The following is a 22697-nucleotide window of genomic DNA, read 5'->3' on the forward strand; positions in this document are numbered from 1 at the left end:
TCCTTTACGGCCCTGCTGTATCGTGAGAAATTCCCACAGTACAGCAGTGCCGTAAAGGAGGTCTCCAGAGCTGCGCTGCCTGAATGCACTCCGGTGACCTCAGGCAGTGGCTCCCGCTGCCGGGAGTGGACGTGTTCCCGGCAGTGTGAGCTTACAGCAGCCATGCACAGCTGTCACCATCTCCAGATGTGACAGCTGTGCATGGGAGATCAGCGCAGGAACGTGGACAGGTAACTATTTTTTTTAGTAAACTAAGAATTAAATAAAATTGTGTGTTTTATTTCAAATAAATTATTTTTTTCTGGGTGTAGTGTGTTTTTTCTTTTTTACACTTTGTTGGTTAGTAATGGGGGTGTCTTATAGACGCCCATCATTACTAACCTGGGCTTCATGGCAGCTGGCACTGACATGAACCCCAACCCTATTACCCCCTGCCACCGCACCAGGGCAGCGTGGAAGAGCGAGGCTAAGTGCCAGAGTTGGCGCATCCTATGGATGCGCCATTTCTGGGGCGGCTGACGGCTGGTATTTCTAGCCTGGGAGGGGGCCAATATTCATGGCACCCTTCCTGGGCTATTAATATCAGCCCCTAGCTGTCTGCCTAGCCTTTGCTAGCTATTAAATAGGGGGTACCCCACGTCATTTTTTGGGGGGGGTCCCCCATTTTAATAGCTAGTAAAGGCTAGGTATTCAGCTGGGGGCTGATATTAGTAGTCTGGGAAGCTCCATGGGTATTACCCACTTCCCAGGCTTCAAACATCTGCCCCAGCCATCTGCTTAACCTCCGCTAGAGCCTAAAATTATGAGGGATCCCACGCCAATTTTTTTTTAAATAAATCCTTTATTTTAACACTAAATGACATTTGAGGAGTTAATAAAGATGCAGTCCCTAAATTATTATTTATTTTTTAATAAATTTTTCCCAAAAATGTTGACGTGGGCTTTGCCATATTTTTGTATGCCAGCCAGGTACAGCATCCAGCTTCTATGAACACGCCATTTTCTGGGGTGGCTGCGGACTGCACTTTGCACCGGGGGGGGGGGCAGAAAGCTTGGGCCTCCCTGCAGATTCCATCCCCCAGCTGCCTAGTTGTACCTGGCTGGACACACAAATAGGGAGAAGCCCCACGTATTTTTTTTTTTAATTATTTCATGAAATTCATGAAATAATAAAGAAAAAAAGGGCTTCCCTATATTGTTGTGTCCGGCCAGGTACAAATAGGCAGCTGGTGGTTGGGCGCAGCCCGTTCCTGCCTGCTGTACCTGGCTGGACACAAATATAGTGCGAAGCCCTACGTCAATTTTTTTGATGTGGGGCTTCGCACTATATTTGTGTCCAGCCAGGTACAGCAGGCAGGAACGGGCTGCCCCCAACCACCAGCTGCCTATTTGTACCTGGTTGGACACAACAATATAGGGAAGCCCTTTTTTTCTTAATTATTTCATGAATTTCATGAAATAATAAAAAAAAAAAATACGTGGGGCTTCGCCCTATTTTTGTGTCCGGCCAGGTACAACTAGGCAGCTGGGGGCTGGAATCCGCAGCGCAGGGAGGCCCAAGCTTTCTGGGCCCCACCCGCTGCAAATTGCAGTCCGCAGCCACCCCGGAAAATGGCGCGTTCATAGAAGCGCCATCTTCTGGCGTTGTATCCAACTCATCCAGGGCCCTGGTGCGGTGGCTCACTGGGTAATAAAGGGGTTAAGGCCAGCTTGGCATTATCAGCTGGCCCTAAGCCCGAAATTCATGGGGTCACGCCAATATTAGACATGACCACCATGAATTTCTAGTAAAGTATTTAAAAAAAACACAACACCCAGAAAAAAGTCCTTTAATTGAAATAAACACACAATTCTTTATTGTTCTAAATTAAACTATACTTACCATCACGCCCATTCCAGCTGAAGCCAACAATCTCCTGCAATAAAAGAAAAATAATAAAGCAACCTCATCCTTACCTTTCCATGGTTCCCACGACAGCTTCAGCTCTGCTACATTGAGATGACAGGCTGGACCGCAGCAGAGCGCTGCCATCCAGCCTGTCATCCCGCAGACACTGAGAAGCGCAGGCATGCTTGCGCTCCTCAGTGTCTCTCTGTGACGGCATAAAGATGAGCCGAGGTCATGTGCAATGAACTCGGCTCACCTCATGCACGTCACTGACAGCGTGGGAAAATTCTCCTGCACTCAGCGCTTCAGCGTGAGAATTTTCCCACGCTGTCAGTGACGTGAATGAGGTGAGGTCATGTCCAATGAACTCAGTTCACCTCATGCACGTCACTGACAGCGTGGGAAAATTCTCCTGCACTCAGCGCTTCAGCGTGAGAATTTTCCCACGCTGTCAGTGACGTGAATGAGGTGAGGTCATGTGCAATGAACTCGGCTCACCTCATGCACGTCACTGACAGCGTGGGAAAATTCTCCTGCACTCAGCGCTTCAGCGTGAGAATTTTCCCACGCTGTCAGTGACGTGAATGAGGTGAGGTCATGTCCAATGAACTCAGTTCACCTCATGCACGTCACTGACAGCGTGGGAAAATTCTCCTGCACTCAGCGCTTCAGCGTGAGAATTTTCCCACGCTGTCAGTGACGTGCATGAGGTGAGCTGAGTTCATTGGACATGAACTCGGCTCATCTGGATGCCGTCACAGAGAGACACTGAGGAGCGCAAGCATGCCTGCGCTTCTCAGTGTCTGCGGGATGACAGGCTGGATGGCAGCGTTCTGCTGCGGTTCAGCCTGTCATCTCGATGTAGCAGAGCTAAAGCTGTCCTGGGAACCATGGAAAGGTAAGGATGAGGTTGGTTTATTATTTTTCTTTTATTGCAGGAGATCGTTGGCTTCAGCTGGAATGGGCGTGATGGTAAGTAGAGTTTAATTTAGAACAATAAAGAATTGTGTGTTTATTTCAATTAAATGACTTTATTCTGGGTGTTTGTGGTTTTTTTTTTAACTTTGACTATGGGGTTAGTAATGGGGGTGTCTTATAGACGCCTCTCCATTACTAACCTGGGCTTGATGTCAGCTGGCATTATAAGCTGACATCAACCCCAGCCCTATTACCCCACTGCCACCGCTACAGGGCAGTGGGAAGAGCGAGGCTAAGTGCCAGAATTGGCGCATCCTATGGATGCGCCATTTCTGGGGCGGCTGACGGCTGGTGTTTCTAGCCTGGGAGGGGGCCAATATTCATGGCACCCTTCCTGGGCTATTAATATCAGCCCCCAGCTGTCTGCCTAGCCTTTGCTAGCTATTAAATTAGGGGGGACCCCACATTATTTTTTTGAGGGGGTCCCCCATCTTAATAGCTAGTAAAGGCTAGGTATTCAGCTGGGGGCTGATATTAGTAGCCTGGGAAGCTCCGTGGGTATTACCCCCTTCCCAGGCTTCAAACATCTGCCCCAGCCGTCTGCTTAACCTCCGCTAGAGACTAAAATTAAGGGGAACCCCACGCCAATTTTTTTTTAAATAAATCCTTTATTTTAACACTAAATGACAAGTACAGTAATCAACACTGTCACTGTACTTCATATATATGTGACTGACATGTTTCTATCTATCTAATCCATGTATGATTCTCTATTCCTTCTATTCTAAATTGTCGGGTACAGATGCTGAATTGCCGGCCGGCTTTTTTAACGAGACAGTGCATGAAAACACTATTATATTTTTAAATAAATCCTTTACACTAAATGACAAGTACAGTAAGCAACACTGTCACTGTACTTCATATATATGTGACTGACATGTTTCTATCTATCTAATCTATGTGTGAAGCTCTATTCTTTCTGTTGTAAATTGTCGGGTACCGGTGTATGCCGCTGATGAATTGCCGGCTTTTCGCGTAATACATTCTACATTATTCTTAGTTGTTTTACTTCATGTAGAATTAACCTACAAGGAAAGAAAGGGTTTATTTTCATTCTGATATTTGTGTCCCATTGACTTGCATTGGTTTCCGGTGTCGGAATAGGCGATATCCGATAATTTTTGGGTATCGGTCCGATCCAATCCGATACGATATTTCCTGATATCGGAAGGTATCGCTCAACACTATCCTTAACATATTTCACAGGAAAAAAGTTTCACTTTCGTTTTTGAACGTTTTATTGTGAGCCCGTAAAAGTGGCTTAATACCTCTGACCACGTTGTTGACAGCAGTGACCTGGGGGTCAGAAATGCTTCCTGGGTTGATCCCCATGTCATTTGAGCACTGTCACTATCGTTTTGGGCACTTGTTAGGCTTTTAAAAGACTGCCAGGGGTGCCACCGCAAAAATGCTCGAGTCTCCCATAGACTAACATTGGGCTCGTTGCTCGGGTCGAGCACCCGAGTATCACAGTGAGCTCGGCCCAAGCTTCGAGCACCCGAGCATTTTAGTGCTCGCTCAACACTAGCTACTAGTCAATGGAGAGGGCTGTCATGTTTGGTCAGGTTACCGGGTCAGAACCAATAGGGCAAACAAGGGATAAAATCATAAATAGGAAGAATAGTCAGTAAATAGGTCAAGGTCAAAACGAGAATCACAGAAGCTTAACAGCAGCAGAACAGGAGTAAACCAGAGCTAGCATTAACTAAAACTGGCAACTCCCAGTAAGGGTCTGGTGCTGTCCCAGTGGCTACAACAGGGAGCTGGACAGCATACACACCCATACTGCCAGACTGAATGTCACCACAGACCCCAGCCACATTAGCCTCTGACTCTGGACAGAGCTTACGCTGTGGAAAAAGCTTCTGGTTCCGACATCTACTCCATCACAAGTGCCGCCACCAGAATGAATACTCTGATTCTGGTGACAGAAGCAAATGTCACAGGAGCAGGTCCAGGTGGAGATGTAACGTAACAATATGTAAAGTTGCACAGTCTCTAATTTTCTAGAACATCCCGAAATGAGTGAAACAATCCTAACTAATTTTAGGCATGCCATAATCAGAAGTTGCAATGTGTTATGTAAACTCAACCCAAATGTAGGTGACTCTATTTTTGTGACAGTTCTGGGTGTGGGACTTAGGGCAGAGACAGACTGCCGTATAACTCGTGCGACGATCAATATGTCAAAATTTAGTTTTTTGGAGGTTGCCGCAATAAAAAATAAAACAAGAAGCGATCAAAATGTTGTATCTATCTCAAATTGGTATAAATAAAAAATTCTGCATACCCTATATTGCAAGGCGTTAAGGGATTCGGAAGAAGGCAATATAAACCCCACCCCCCCCCCAATATTTTTCTATAAAGTTTTGAATTTTGAAAAAATGAAAAGGTAAAAATGGAAATTTTCTGTAGCGTGAAGTTGCTAAACTCATACATTGGTTTCTTTGTTATGTGGAGCTGACCTTTTTATGGAGGTACATGGAGCCCATCTAATGTACACTATGCTTGATTATCATTTTCTATGTACCTACTACCTTAAAAGGGTGGTCCAAAAAACAAATTAAGTTTCATCTTAAATGTCTATATATTTAATGTCATAATCAAAACTATTTTCTAATATACTTTTAAATAAAACTTTTCCTATCATTCCTTAACTACACAATCTAACTGATTTTCTTTGACTGACAGTGCGCTCTGTTGTTAGCTCATTACTACTGATCTGAGCCGGCGAGAGAGCGCACTATCATTGTCACTATGTGATATGAACAGAGCAGGGACTAGCCTAGCCCCTGAAATGAAGGTCACCGATGACGCTTTGTTTCAGTTGGTAGGCAGGGGATGCGGCAGTGACTTCAGCCTCTGCCCCCTGATGACGCTTTGTTTGAGTATCGCAGGTTGCACTGGGATTCTCAAACAAAGTGTCATCAAAAAGAAAGTTGTAAATAAAAAAAGAAAAACTGATAGCTAGTGTAGTTAGATATGGATAGGAAATTTTTAATTAAAGTGTACTAGAAAATAGATTAGATTATGGTATTAAATAGATTAGAAGGAAAATTCATTTGTATTGCAGAACATCCCTTTTATGTCAGCTGTAAATCACCTTGTAGGTATGCATTGTAACCTCTCACTGACACTACCGTAATAAATGAAAATTGCAGTCATAAAATATGATTTTTTTATATTGCAAGACAAAACATGAAAGTTACCACCTGTACAAGTCGGTCAATGTTTTCCTTGAAAGGCTGATGTAATTTTCCAGAATTGGGAGCGATAAAATATCCTCTGTGTTATTTTATGAATACAAGTGCTTATCAGCTTTAGAGCAGACAGCCTGACATTTTAGTTCCCTCTAATGGGGAGTCTACGTGCAGACCATTAAAGTAATTACCCCTCCTATAAAACATGTATTCATCTTTCAACTGATTGTATCAGTTACATTGTAACACAAATTCACTTCAATTATTACAAAGTTGTTTGAAATATCTTTGATGTAACGGTTTATTGTTACAATGACTCATCAGACGATTATTAGATCTCTCCTTTACAAAAAATTACATTCAGCACTTTCTAATTTGTATCTGTTTCTGGAGAAATGACTGATATGAAATGCTGAATACTGGATAATATAAGATAGGGCTAAGTTAATGTATACCGTACTGTTCTGTAATACAGTATATAGCCAATATCTTTCTGTTTTCAAAACATCTGTGAATGAATACATATTTATTTGTTCTCTGATCACATAAGTATTTCAGAGGCATTCTGGTGTTTTTTCTTCTTGGTATGCTGAAGCATTAAGATTTATCTTCACTGGAACTAAGGTGACTAGGCTAGAACCTAAAAAGCAACCCCATAGCATTATCCCGCTAAAATTTTCAGCGGGCAAAATGCAGTCAGGTACTTAATGGACATCTGTCATTTGCAAAGCCCAGACTCGTCCATCAGATGCCAGATAGAGAAGTTTGATCCATCACCCCACAGAACACCTTTCCTCCAGAGTCTAGTGGTGGTAGCTTTACACTACTCTAATCCTAAATATTTCATTACTAACCCCTTTTTGACATCTGTTGTACATGTATGGCACAAGTTGAGTGCGGGTGTATGGAGTGGGCTCAGGAGTTGAGCCTATACCATAACTGGCCTATACCAGCTGTGTTACATAACCAAAACCAAAGAAATGAGCAGAAGCATAAGTTGGTATACATGCAATGTGTAAGAGCACGTTCACACTGTGGCCATTTCACAAACAAAACCCAAGCAAAAAACAAAATGAGAATATCCCCTATAGTAAGTAAATAGTAATAGTGCACATAAATAACATAGGGTTCTTAGTTAACACTGTCTTGATCAAAAAAGCATAAAAGCCATCCCACCACGACAAGGTGTACCCAATCAGAATGGTCCCATCCTGTCTCTCATATTAAAACTTAAAACCTTACCACCTTGTGTCAGAGCTCTACACCTATTGTCATGCCCGGAGGTGGTGAATGTGGTTCATGGACCCACTGTGCCACAGGGCCGGGCTTAGCCACTTAGTTACGCCCCTTCCTAGCTATCTGGTGTTCACTGGAGCTCCTGATGGTAGAGTGAGGCTTGAGCTGCAGGTAGCCACCAGGTACCACTCCTAGGCAGTCCCTGTTACTGCAGCTGCTGACCCCAAGGGTCAGGTATGCTGACACGGACTCGGGCTTAGGCTCCATTCAGACTACACATGTTCCGGATTCTTAGGCAGTGTGATACTGACACTAAGTGGCAAACAGGGGTGGTTTCGGAGACTGGTTGTAGCAGTCCGGATATACGGGGTACACATTTAGACACTGGCCACACACGGACCAGGGGAAGAGGGTCAGACACTGGCCACACATGGGCTTGGGGAAGAGGTTCAGGCAGTGGCCACACACGGACCAGGGGTTGAGGTGCAGGCACCGCCTGCACAAAAACAGGTGGGGCAGGTTTAGGCAACAGGCACACAAGGACCGAGGGAGCATGTTCGGGCACTGGCTGCACAAGGACCAAGGGTTCGTGTTCAGGATCTAGCCATACAAGGCCAGGGGTTCGGGTTCAGGACCTAGCCACCTTAGGACCAGGGGTCCGGGTTAAGAACCTAGCCACACAAGGACCAGGAGACCTAACAATTCAGTAGTTCCACTCAAACTAACTAATGTATCCACATTGCATAGGCACCTACCTATTGGGGAGGGTGCCTTTTACACAAGATGCTTTCCAGCTATTGGCTGGGGGCATCTTAGCAGATGTGCGCCCTGGCTCTTTAAGAACAGGGCAGCACATGCACTAGGCACAGCGCTGGGACACAAAGCAAGGAAGCAGGGAGAACACCGAGGATATGCCAAGTGATCGGGAGGTGATAACATGGCCGTGGCGGTGAATGTGTCAGTATCCCTGCATGGAGGGGGCAGGTGAACCGTGCAGGAGCACCGGCTAGTGTGTTACACCTACCTACATTGAAGTCGGCTGTTTCACCTCTTTTGAAATAAAAAGTTTGTACAGTCTAGGCAATCCCCAGAGAACTAAATGCATGCTAAGTACAAATCTCCCTATTGTTGGGTCTGTTCCATTATAGGAAAAGAAAAATAACAACAGCACCTGATCTGTAACATGGCCAACCCCAATGACACCTGACAGACCCCAATAATTTCTAACAGAATCTGAGATGAAAGCTATAAACAAGGTCACCAACCCAAATGTGGCGAGTGTACAGTACACAGAGTATTGCTTAGTGTAAACGTGATACAGTTCTAGCAAGTTTTTACCAGTCTGCAATTCTAATTTTTTGCCAGCTGTAAGTCTCTGTGTACTAATAAGAATGCCTCATTCACTGGCAGGAAAATATATTAAAAATGTTGAGGTACTGAAATAAAAATATACGTGTTGTTGAGCTTTTCATTAAAAGAAGATCTTGGAAAATCCTCTGTAAATCCGGTAGTCTTGCAATTGAAAAAATACTAATAAAACGAATGTACGGTATTTAGGAATATAGATAGAGCTGTTCACATGCATAATATACAGTACCACTACCTTCACTCATGTATCAGCAGCAGACCAAGGCTATGCAGTGTACCCGAGTACTGTAGGCACTACAATGGTGCTACAATTAGTGAAGATTTTCAAAGTAGAAATTCTAATTATCGGTTTGCAAAAATGTTTACTTTTGTTTATTTTAGGGGAAAACTACAGCATTATAAGGGCTCTTTGGTTCAGACAACCCATTTAGGGCATTCTGAGTTAAAGAGGTCACCCACGGCTGGACAGCTCTTTATTAATGGGTCTAAGGATTTTTTTTTTTTAAATAACGAATACCGCCTGAATCAATGTCACTTTTCCAGAAGGTCAGCAATGCATCCCCCAATCGACTGCCAAGTGACAAAAATATGGACAAAGTGTGAACACTGGCATGATCAGCAGCTACTTTGGTTGCAGTACTTATGTGACGCCCCGGTAGATGTTGATCTCAGCAGACTGGCTGGAGATGTGGCGCTGTATTCAGAGGAGTGGCCCCAGTCTGGGAGGTGAGTATCATATTTTTTATTCCACCTCCATTAATAATGGGTTGTCTAGTAGGGGAGTCTCTTATTTAGAACAAAGATTATCTCTGCTGCATCAGCCACAGAACTGTGCATTACAGTTCATTGCTGCAAATAGGTTTTCCAAAAAATCTCTGATTGATGGGGTGGCCACAGTCTGGTTCTCTACCGATCTTTAGCGCTAATTATGGACTGAGGCTAATGCATTACATTTCCTTGAATAATGATGGGAACTGTACCACAGACCCATTCAAGTGCCAAGGAATGGGGCTCTAAAACATAATTTTCATGTCTCTTTGATTTCCAGGGATTTAAGAAGTCAGGACACTACTGATTGTTGCTGAGCAAAAAGATTCCCTGAACCCTAGTCAAGCACCTGTGTAGGTAGTCCATGGCTGCCAGACCAGAGCCCTGTGGACCTCATACTATCTGGGATATCTCCAACACCTCTTCTGATTAGAAGGCTTCATGACATCATTATATTGTGGTGCGACACTCACATGACGTCACACTTGACATGATGCCCCAAGTAGTAGGAGCTTTGCAGGGCTCTGGTACTGCAGCTTCGGATTACCAAGATGACAGCTGAACAAGGGTCTTGCAAATCATCTTACTGTCACATCTTCACCAGAACCCACTTCTGCGATGTCTGCATCTGTCGCCAGGCACCGCTGTAATAATTCTGCAGGCGGCACCAGTTATAGAAGAGACATTGGAACCAGTATCTCAGGACGGCACAGGCTCTGTCCAATCACTAAGACTAAGGTGACTAAGGTCCAGCTAAAGTTATAAGCTCCCTGCTCCAGCTAACTGGAGCGCACCACACCCTACTTAAACTTCCAGCTTACTGTTTGAAGCTGCCAGATATAGTCTTGTGTTCCCCTGGTTCAGTCCTCTCTGTTTAGCTCCTGTGTGGTATATTTTTTCCTGGTTTGACCTCAGCTTGTTTTACTGTTTATTCTTGTGTCTTCCGATTTTATACTTCTCCTGCCCCCTTGGTTCTGACCACACCTGTCAACCTGCACCACTGAACAGAAGCTCTTTCCATAGCCCCAACCCAGTGGCACCTGTTTAAGACCAGATCCCTCTACAGGGGTTAAAGGATGAAAGCCAGGGCAACCCCTGTGACCTAGTAAGCAGATTGTCCTGCACTATGCCTGTCCGTGGTAGCCATTTTAGAGTTGCCAGGTGACCACCACTGACAAAGCCTCATTACACTTCCTCAGCTCTACTACTGATTATAATGTTATGGAAAACTCCTTGAAATATTCTATAACATTTTATACTAGAAACACATGTTGAAAATGTGTAATGCTTAATTTTCCCTGTAGAGGCACTATAGGGTAATTCAACACTTGCTTTCAGTCTCCACCATAGATCCCAGTGATTGCTGGGGGTCCCAGCAGAGGAACACTATGTGATCAACTTTTTAGGGTACTCAGACAAGAAGAGATTGTATCAGTTGGGTATGAAAATAACCGACTCCTCTCTCTGTAGTATTATATTCATGTATATATCCAGCTTGGTAAATAAATGTATACATGCAACGTCTCAATTATGAAATACTCTGCGGTTTGTCAACCATGACTTCTATACATGGCATTCATTAGATCTATCCACATCTGCTTATTCTCCGTGAGTCAGGCTTCCACCTCAAGCATGAAAGAGCCGTTCTATATATCAGGGAAGCATACCAGCTATAATGACAATTTCTAAAAATACTATTACACTGCGTAATTTATCAAATAATGTAAAACAGACGTATTAAAAGTGCCATTATTTCATCTAATGGTGACTGGTATAGGACCGAATTGGCTCCAAAGTAAACTTCAGCCACTATCAGAGGAAGACATCAAATTAAGTCATCCCAAATGAAACATTACCAGAGAACTTCGTGCTCAATGACCACATTGGCTGACATCACTGAGTAACTTATGCCTGGAGATGACGTAAGCTAGCGACTGGCAAACTTGGGCTGTTACAGAACAAAATCTCCCAAGAAGAATTGGCTGCAAATATGTGTAAAAAAGGCTGCTAAGTTCTGTTGTCGATTTACTTAATAATAAGCCCAGGATTTGGCAGCTGTCGGCCGCTCATCCCAGACCCAAAGGAACCATCAGTCAACTTTCTCATGGAGGAGAAGTTATTAATGTAGTGTCGACTATTTCATGTGATCACTTAGCTCTGTGTTATCAATAGAGATATTACCGAGTTGAGTTTGTCATTATTGGTTCGCTTTGATTTCAAAAATTAAAAAGAAGAAACCCTGACAGATTCTTTATAATATACAAATAAATAAAGGATCCATTCATAGTATCTGCCATATCGGACACGGATCCTACAAAAGAAGATTTCTTATTACAGAAGAAGAAGAGAATTTCTGTTATGGACAAGGGTGACCAGAAAAGCAATGGTCCGGAGTGTACGCCCCCCAACCCGGGGCTCATGGGGGAGGGGTCACCTATGGGACATCCTCTTTAGAGGTAAACTTTATACCCAGAACGTCCCACTCATCCACCCTATAGGACTATGATTTAATGATGACAATGAGGATTCTTCAATTTGTCATAGTGGTTGGCAGAAAAGGAGGGAGGTTTTGAAGGAGATTGTTTTCACTGAAAGACGGGGGGAGCCCAGTGATGGGATGGGTGACTGCCATGTTTTTCAAGGTTCCTACAGAATTGTAAGTAGGCTAGGTCTCAGCCGGACATTTTGCTATATACAACTCTCAGCTAAGGACCCCCGAGTTGCTGCGGTGTGGCTTGAGGTGGTGCAGAGGGGCTGTTAAAGAAAAATGGTTTCGAACCTTCAATTCCCCCCTCCTTTTTGGTGGTCATATTGATTAATGTTATTTTAATGTTATGTTTGATTTGGTCAAAAAATGAAGCTGATCTGGCCACTTTATCAAATGCCAAGCAGTGTGGTGAATTATTTATTAGATAAGGGGTGAGGAAAGTTTGGGTCTATAGATTTATTTAAGTAGGGCCTTAATAGTCATACATTCCAAAGTCAAGAAGTTGGGAACACAACAATGAGCTGAAATCAGATTTTGTGTCTGCAGTGGTTTTCAGCACAATGCAAGAAAATGGGGGTTCACAAAACATTCCTGCAGAATTTAAAGAGGGCCTGTCACTTGCCATAAATATGAAATATTATTACCTGGTGTTAGAGTTGGGTAGATTTATTATTAAAATAAATACTCTTCTCCTTCTCAGAAATCTCAGCACCCCCAGATTCCTCTAGTCCCCCACACATGGACGCTATGTGGTAGGAAGATGCCCTGAGGACCGGACGGGCGGGCAGTGGAGACAATAGGGGTGCCGGGACAAGTGTATCATTTCTTTTTTACATGTTACATTTGTTGCTATTTGCTGAGATAGAACATTCAATTCACAGAGAGTAACTTGATTACAAGTCAAAATTCCTAATAAAATCCACACTATTTGGTGATTTTGAATCTTGCTAAATCAGCTCATCTCTACCGGGTGTAAATGCCGCTGTTTCCTGAATCTGGTGTTGTATTTCTTCTGCTCCGACACCTTTCCTTCCCTGAGATATGACCCCTTGTTCCCTGTAGGTAAATTGAGTCTCTTTTAGCCAACTGAGATTGGTTCTCAAGAAGAAACCCACAGAGAACACCTGAGGGTCACACCCACTTGGCTATACAGGGAGGGCCATTGGTCAGGAATGGAGAGGCGCAGGAACACAAGAAAAACAACACCAGATTCAGAACAGCGGCATTTACACTAAAGCAAAAATTACAAGTTTATGGCAGGTGACAGATCCTCTTTAAAGCAGAATTCAGATTTTCAGATAATTTTCTGCATGCCTTAGTAGTAAATTTGCTCTGGATTAAATCTTGCTATGTTTCCTCCATAGTCTCTCAATTCACAGAAAAATCCAGTGTGGAAATATAATGTACTGTCCATTTGAGAATATCCTAAGTCTACATTTAGGCTTAGTGCCCACGATGCAGAAATGAAGCAGAAATTTTCCTGAGTATTTCTGCATCTCCTTGGCAGAATAACGCATGCGGTTTTTACATGCATTTTTGACGTGTTTTGATGCATTTTTCCAATGCATTGTATAGGCAAATACGAATGCAGAAATGCACAAGAATTGGTCATGTCCGTATTTTTTCTGCGAGTAAAATCCGCGCAGAAAAAATCCAGACCATCTGCACAGAACTTGCAGAATGTCATAGGAAGTCATGGGATAAGGTATGCAATGCGTTTCTGGAGCGTTTACGCTTTGCAAATCCGCACCAAAAAACGCATCGTGGGCACACAGCCTTAGGTTTATCCACATTCAATGTATTAGGTGAGTTTATGCAACGGATTCCATGATTTGCATTATATGTTCTGTAACAAAGTTAGGTAGGCTAGGGTTAAATCATAACACAGCAGGTCTTGATTAGATGCACCTGACTTGCTTTGATAAAGAGCCCGGGCCTTTGTTCACTGGTGTGTCAATCTGCTAGATGTTGAGCAGAGTCAAGTGTGCTGCTGGTGAGTTACCAGCTAAAATTTGAGTTATAGCTAGGAGAGAGACATGCCAAGGTGTCTCTCTGAATGTAGACTGCATGGGTCAGCTTGGAAAGCTGAGCAGTCTGTGTGTTGTAGCTGCAGAGAACAGTGTGGAAGCTGCAGCCTGTTCAGTGTGAACTGTGCCTAGAGTTGAACACTTCTGTTTGATGCTGGATACTGCTTGAGCTTAGAATGAAGGAGATACCGAGACATAGTAGGATTGTGCCTCTTTTGTGTATAAAGGGAATGGACTGTAAGCTCTTCAGGTGAGCCTGCCATGATATATGTGCCTGCTAAATGAACTGTTTATTTGCGGTAATATCTTTTTACCCAAAAGAGGCTGTACTTGGTTTTGAATTCCTTGAAGTTTTATGAAAGCACTAAAACTGCACATGTTTGAACCAAACGCATTGACTGTGTGAACACTATCTAATGCCTACCTGAGAGAGTGAATCCCTACAGTCCATACAACAAAGCTGAGTTAGGCTATGTTCAAGATTGCATCATGGCCTCCATAACGGGAGCCACAACGCATTTCTACAGCCACCATAAGACAGATACCTCCGGCCGATATTAAAAAAATAGCCTGTTGTGACAAAAACACAGTAGCTCTGCACGCAGCACTAATCTTACCAAACTGAGGGAATGAGCAATAAATGCTCTAGGCAGCATGTGAACAGAACAGAGTCTTTGTCCTTTGCCATGATTTGCATAGGACTACAGGTATCTTATTGAATTACATCACATGACACAAAAGAAACAGATGAGACATTCAGCTCCAACAAGTCCATAACCAGACTGTAAAGAAAATATATCTGGAAATTAACCAACAATATACTGTATATTATTGGTTGGATGAACATCTTAAAAGTGGTAGAATAATAAAAAGAATAGTTTACACTTGGTTGACTGTTATACCAAAGGAAAACACTATATACCCAGTTATTCGCCAAAAAGAAGTTGAGAAATTGAAACCTGAGAAGTTTCCTGAGTGGAATGCTGGAGTAAGTCGTTGGCATCGCACTTTTCCATGTTTTCTTAGTCCTTTCTTACATTTTATGACCTATTGTAAATTTCTTATAGTGATTTTTCAACACAGGTAAAACATATAATTGCTATTCCGGATATCTTACATTGATTTCAAGGCATGAACACATATCCTGACCATACATTTGAAAAGAAGTTCATACTGTGTGCACAGCAGATCTTAAAAGGTAAGGGGACCAAAGAGGTGTAACTTAAAGCTCGGGTTTTACAATGCAAAATCTGTATCAGGACCACCCACCTAGTACTGTGTGTGCCACAATGTGTGCCACTTACTGATGTATCTCGGGCTCTGCTTCTTTCACCTTGGGCCATTGACCTCTGTTGTGCTCCACCTTGGGTTTTGCAGGTTGCCAGGCATAGCTCAGTGACGTCATCCCCCTAAACCTATTTAAGGTCCATTTTGACACACACCTGTGTCTTATGATTGAGACTCTGTTTGGTGTGCTCCACCTTCTGTGAACACTGTGTTTTAACTTGCTTCCATTCCATCTGTCCTGTTGGTCCCAAGATTCTTAAATGTGCCAAGTCCTCGCTTTCCTCGTGCCTTCCTGCTTGAAGCACCAAAGCCCGGGGTCCATGTACCCACCTGGACCTAAAACTGAGAGGATCCACCTCACTAGGTGAGCCTAAGCAGTCAATTTGATTTATGAGCTTCGATAGTGATGGCGGTATGAATATAACAATCATATGACATCTTCATAGTCAAGTGAAAAGTATAGTTATCATCTAATGATCTCTTCTCAGCTTCTTGGTGAAATCAATAGATCGCATTGATGTGGGAACCTGGCAGCCAGAGCTAGAAGTAGGTTGACTTTAGACAGTTTTTCTTACATTTGCCCAAAATGGACATGCCCTTTAAATACCATATCCTTGATAATTACGAGGTAATTTTGCTTATCTACTTGTGGCACTTACCATCTTATACTCTTTCCAACCTCGTTGGAAATCTACCGTCCCATCCTCCCTGTGCTGTATGACTGTCCAGCCTCCACCCGCGCTTTCCATATTGCAATAAACCTTAAATGAAGAAGGAAAATAAAGAATCAGCCTTGTGGAGAAACAGGTTGTAATTTGCAAATGAAAAGCTTACAGTATGTCACCAAGATTACCCTTCTTATTTGTCCTACTAGAAATTAAGCAAGATATAGAGGGGTGCAGTTCTGCTGCATAGGGCTCGTGCACAGGACCGTATTTTTGTCCTCAGTGCTGTCTGTTAAAAAAACAGCTTGCACTCGGAACAATGTTCTTTACTGGGGCCATGCAGATTAATCCGAATCTGTGTGTGAGAAAAAAACGCAGCATGCACAATTCTTCTCCTGAAATCAGACGAAACTAACCCTTATAAGTTAATGGGTGCGAGAAAAAAAAAAAAAAAAAAAATCGGATGCAATATGGAGCCACAATATCATGTGATTTTTACGGATACATTGCAATTTTGTAATTTAGGAAACTGTAAATTATCCTGTAAATGATTAATAGTTGCTGCTGTAAAAAATTGTATACTGATGACAAGTGGGAAAAAAAGTCCCACCTTTCTGGAAGAAACTCTGAACGATTTTTTCATATGGTCGTGTGAACCTACCCAAACAGTGACTCTCACTTGGTGACATGCCCCATACATGTATTCCATGGATGACCAGCAGCTGCAGGAGAAATGTAGGAAACTTCTTCCTGCTACTTACAGCAAAGGTTTCTGAAGCTGGACTTGGAGAAATTGGGTGGGCTTGGAACAAATGGCTGGACTTGGCGCAAACAGGTGGACTTGGAGCAGTTGGGTGGTCTTGGAGCAATCGGGTGGTCTTGGAGCAATCGGGTGCTCGACAAGATGACTTCAGTAGAAGGAGCATAATGGTGCTCTATTTCCCCTCCATCAGAGGCTTTGCTGTAGGTACATTCATTGAGCAAAAGTGAAAATCAAATGTAGTAATCCTGGGGGAAAATACCTTTGGATTTTCAGTACCTACTGCCTTCCACCATCATCATCAGGGTAGGATCACACGAGCATATAAAAAATCGTTCAGAGTTTCATCCAGAAAGCTGATGCTTTTTTTCTCACTTGACATCCATGTGCAGTCCTTATACAATCCATATTTTTTTACAGCAGCAGTTATTAATCATTTACAGGACCATTTACAGTTTCCTATGTTACAGAATTGCAATGTATCTGAATAACGGATGCAATATTGTGTCTCCGTATGGCATCCGATTTTTTTATCGCACCCATAGACTTGAATGGACGAGTCTCATCCGTTTTATGGAGGAAAATAGTGCAGGCTGCGATTTATTTCAGGTGCAAATTTGGTCAGTGAAAAAAAAATTGCTCATTTGCACTGCATCAATGAATAACATTCGGTTGTCCATTTTTTCCACAGACAGCGCTTGGACCCAAAGTATGGTCATGTGAACAAGTCCTCAGGAGGATTCATAGTTACGGCACATTTCTGATACTTAGCTTAGAAACCTAGAACCCTTAGACCCATTGCCTAGGCCAGTGCTGGTGAACCTATGGCTCCCTAAGGACATGAGCGCCATTGCCTCAGCACTAGCGCTCCTGGACCAGGCCCGGCCGGTGAGGAGCTAGATGTGTGTTCTCAGACACACATCTATCTGAAGTGTATTGCAGCGCATGAACTTGCCAGGCCCGTGCGCCGCAATACACTCTGCTAGCCAATCAGAGGCCAGCAGCTGACGTCAGCGTACACACGATTGGGTGCATGGCAGTGACGTCATGGACACCCGTCACTTGGACTCTGAAGTTAGCTGCTAGCTTCAGAAGACGATGCAGTGTGGGAGAGGAAGGAAAGTGAGTAGGAGTGGTTATTATGTATTTTTTTTTCTATGCAATGAACAGCGGCTGGCAGGATAGGGGAGCATATACAATGATGGGGGATATACCAGGATGGGGGAGGATATACACTGATGGGGGATATACCAGGATGGGGGAGCATATACACTGATGGGGGATATACCAGGATAGGGGTGTATATACACTGATGGGGGATATACCAGGATGGGGAAGCATATACATTGATGGGGGATATATCAGGATGGGGGAACATATACAATGATGGGGGATATACCAGGATGGGGGAGCATAGACACTGATGGGGGATATACCAGGATGGGGGAACATATACACCGATGTGGGATATACAAGGATAGGAGCAGCATATACAAGGATGGGGGTTCATATGCAAGGAAGGGGGCATATTCATGGATGAGGGAGCATATACCAGCATGGGGGCGCATATACAAGGAAGGGGGATATAAACGGATTGGGGGTGCATGTACAAGGATGGACGGCATATTCATGGATTAAAGGCCATATACCAGAATGGGGGGACATACACAAGGATTAGTGGGACATATACCGGGATGGGGGGACATATGCATGGATTGGGGAAGCATATACCAGGATGGGGGCGCATATACAAGGAATGGGGATATAACAGGATTGGGGGTGCATATACCAGGATGGAGGGCATATTCATGGATAGGGGGGCATATACCAGGATGGGGGGACATATACAAGGATTGGTGGGACATGTACGGGGATGGGGGGGGACACATGGATTGGGGAGGCATATACCAGGATGGGGGGACATATACAAGGATTAGGAAGGCTTATACATGGATTGGGGGGACATATACCAGGATGGGGAGGCATATACAAGGATTGGGAGCAACATATATACAAGGATTGGGCTCAACATATATACAAGGATGGGTTCAGCATATGCCAGGATGGGGGTGAGCATATTCTTTATATCTGCAGTCTCATACCCCTGTGTGTGGCTGCTTCCTGTATGAGTTGTTTTTCTAAACGAAAACCTCAATATTCAGGTTAACTTGTCGTGTTGGCACTTGGCGATAAATAAGTGGGTTTTGGGTTGCAGTTTGGGCACTCGGTCTCTAAAAGGTTTGCCATCACTGACCTAGGCATTGTATAAGTACTGTTATTTAGATAGCATATATATTAGTATTACTGGCGCGCTGTATGGCACCATACAGCGCTACTGTTTTGGTGCATTGTGATGATTTTTTCTATTACCTGTGTTCTTTTCTTACTTGCCAAAAAATAGGACACCAGAGGCGTTTTAGCTTGCAGATCTTGGTCTACTTGAAGCATTTTTTTTATATTCCTTACACTCAGGTCTTAATTCATTCAATTTTTTTTGTGAATTTATAGCACATGTATAAAGCATAGGAGCATTTCTGCAAGAATGAACTTAAATAAGGAGACTGTGCACATTAACTGAGAAAGCCTGGTTGTTATTCACAAGGCATGGTACCAAAATCATGGGAAAAAAAAATCTTCATTCAAGTTGCCTTAGTCTCATTTAAATTCGTGTATCACAAATTTGCATACTTTTTTCTATGGTATCACTATTGACTGGTGAAAATTTTCCTTTTGCTCTCTCGTCAAATGGCATTTTATTTTTAGGGTAAAATTTAGATGAATGGCAAGTTACAGAGCATGAGAATGGTAACTGTTCCTGGACACATTATACTGGTGTGCACCAAAAGCAGTTTTAATTTGTCGGGGGAACGAAGGCAGTTTTTTCTACAGATTTTCTGCAAAAGGATAATATTTTAAAGCAGTTTGAGTGCAGCAAATCAAAACTCTAGAGAGAGACGAAAACCCCTTTTAAACAAGTAGCAACTTTCAGTGTAATTACAACCTTTTGTATCCCTGGAAAACTAGAATCTAATGTTCTGCTCATGTTGGCAGTGCTGTGGAGTCGGAATGTATTTTGGTGGAGTCAGAGTCAGTATAAAATGGACCGACTCCAACTCCTAAAATATATAATAAATTGGGCACAGTATTTCAATGTGTTGAATATTTTTTCATAAGAATTTGGGAAAGTTATGAAATGTTCTATAAATGTCTGCTCTGTTCCTGATCTATGTATGGATCTCGGCTTTTAGTTGAGATGAATCTGTGCTGCACTTTATGTACATGCTCAGTAGTGAAGCCCCTCCTCTACAGATAAGAAGAAAAAGGCACTGGGAAGGAAAGCCTGCACTCATCTCAGAACTGCTAGAGTGAACAGGAAAATTATTATTTTATGTTCTATCTAAAAAGCATGAATATTGTATCATAATGGTGATGAAAAGCCTGATGTAATCATTTTACTACAGTAAATTTATCACTTAAACATGAGCCATGTATGAGGGAGTCGGAGTCAGGGAAATTGAGGAGTTGGAGTCAGAATCGGAGTCGGAGGTGTGGCTTACCGACTCCACAGCCCTGCGTGTTGGACATATTCTACCACTTAAAGGGAACGTGTTAACAGAAAATGACCTAATGTTTAAATCAGTGTTTCCCAAACCCCATCCTCATGCCCCCCCCCCCACCACAGGTCATGTTTTCAAGATCTCCTTAGTATTACACAGGTGTTTGAAGTATCATCAAGGCATCAGGAATTCTCTCACCTGTGCAATACTAAGGAGATCCTGAAAACATGACCTGTGGGGGGCTGTGAGGATGGGGTTTGGGAAACACTGGTTTAAATGAAGGGTTTATGTAAAATGTATTATTTTTTTATTTTTTTTGTAATGTTTACTCTTATTTTTCATATAATGATCTGTATTAAAAAATATGAAATCTAGCAATTATCACCCAGGCTACTGGAGGCTATTCTAGACTCCTACTTCCTGCTCTTTCAGGAAATACACATGTACATTAGCGGCAATAAACTGACCCCGACCCTATGTTTTGTATTGAGGCATCAAATAAACACAAATTTATACTGCAGGACACAAATGTAAACTCCACTTCACTGTAATCAGGAGTTGAAATGGGGGCTTTGGAACCCCCATCCTAGTGTTCGGTGGGGATCCCAGCAATTAGATTTCTTCTTGTGTCCCAGACTTCTCAACAATAAGCTGATCAGAAAAAGGCTACCAAAAATTGTCAACTTTTTCTTTTGGTAGATCCTCCAGCATTTATCTTTACAGGATGTCATGTCCTGTCTGCATGGGCCAATATTATTGTAGAACGGTTTCATCACCTAGTAGAATCTACTCCATGACGAATTGCTGCAGTTCTGAAAGCCGCAGAAGCACCAACATGCTACCAGATGGTGTCACGTGTGTGTCAGGGTTGACAGACAGTCATACGGTGTCTGGCTGTAGAAGGTCGCTGCATTTGGCCCTACAAACATCTCTCTGATCCTTTTATGATTCCTCTCTCTTTAGGACCCAGCGGTGATCCTCTCCTTGCTTGGGGATTATACCTTTCCCTTTAGGACCCTGAAGTATCCTCACCTTTCTGCTTTTAATCAGCACTTCCTTGCTGCGTCCTTAAATACACTCAGATCATCAAAGAGTTGCTGGTGATAGCCTGTTTTACCAATTCAGGCTTGGGATTCTAGTGATCAACTAGAATTACCTTGGAATTCCTTCTTGGACAGTTGCTGTTCTTATTCGGTGTCATCTTGGAGCGAAGTGTATTCCCCTGTTTGTTTTCCCTGTGTGTACTTTAGTTTTTAGTGGGGCTGACTTAGTGCTCACCCCTCCCACTCCCTACCTAGGGCCTAGACTTAGGGTCAGCTAGGTCTAGGTTTCCTGCTCGGCGATAGATGCAGAACCTATTTAGGGTCTCCAGGGGAGTCAGGGTTTGTCGTCAGATCTCTTTAGGGGTCTTCATTCTCCCTTTCCCTAGATGTAGGGCTACATCCCTTTTTTCCGTCGTTATATGCTGGGTTCTCCCCATACCTAGCGTGACAGATGGGCATCTCTAATGTAGTGGCCATTCAATGTGTACAGTATATATGGAGATTTGAGAACTAAATCATGCATAGTAAAGACTTGATATTGTGGGTAATATTCAATGGACTCCAATGTGTATGAATTTCCTGGTGACCTGCGCTGATGTTGAGATGTTTAAGAGCAAAAATTAAATCTGCAATAGTTGGCATCTTAATGTATCCAGAACTGGATAGGGCTGCCATGTTTTTGTGAACTGGTGACTTCTTGGTGGACATATAAAGAAGCTTCTGTATTTAGTGCTCATTCATCTCTTCACAATTCTGGACATAATCCACGAAGATTTAGGAAGGAGTAGGATGGCACAAATTGTGAGAAGTCCGACAGAAGTATTTTCAACTTTTGTGAGACCATATTTTACTTACTAGATCCTTGCCCAGTTTTTGGTTTCCATCTGTTGGTTTGTTTTATAGACAGAGCTGCTCCTCTTTACAAGCTGCATGCACAGCTGCGTCCATCTGTTGGTACAGAGTAAAATCTAGCGCACCCTGAAAGCACTTTGCCCTAATCCCGCTGCCCCCTAACACTCTCTCAGATTATATAAAATAAGCAACTATCAAACAAAGTTTCTACATTGGACACAAGGTAAAACCAGCGGCCTCTTATTGAAAACAGAGGCGTCCTTTGAAACTGGAGTCTGGAAAACCTGTCATTTATACAAGTCACAGCTTATTAAGGGATCAGAAATCTATAAAGCAGGTGTGAAAATAGAACGGGCCAAAGTGGTAATTGGCATGAAGACATTTTTAGTATTGCCCGTGATGAAGGAACTATTTGGAAGTGCATAAATGTAGCTCAATTAAGAAAGCACAAAACAGGCGCTAATTTGCTAATATACTCCATCCCTGAGCTCTGGTCATTATCTGAGAGAATGCTGCTGCATGAGTCATCTCTGGTTACGCACAAGGGAATGGACTATGTGCACAGGAATGGATGGCATGG

The 22697-nt window shown here is 43.0% G+C and overlaps 1 protein-coding gene across 1 annotated transcript in view; it reads right to left on the bottom strand.

Annotated features, from left to right (window-relative positions):
* ANGPT1 (angiopoietin 1) overlaps positions 1–22697 on the bottom strand; it is a 490004-nt gene that overhangs the window by 151667 nt on the left and 315640 nt on the right. The window contains exon 6 of the mRNA XM_073679768.1: positions 15900–16001. Within this exon, the coding sequence (XP_073535869.1) occupies positions 15900–16001 (102 nt within the window). The remainder of the gene's footprint in view (positions 1–15899; positions 16002–22697) is intronic.

Source organism: Phyllobates terribilis, unplaced genomic scaffold, assembly GCF_046119375.1.
Source record: "Phyllobates terribilis strain yellow unplaced genomic scaffold, ASM4611937v1 Scaffold_4__5_contigs__length_816908805, whole genome shotgun sequence".
Classification (NCBI taxonomy): domain Eukaryota; kingdom Metazoa; phylum Chordata; class Amphibia; order Anura; family Dendrobatidae; genus Phyllobates; species Phyllobates terribilis.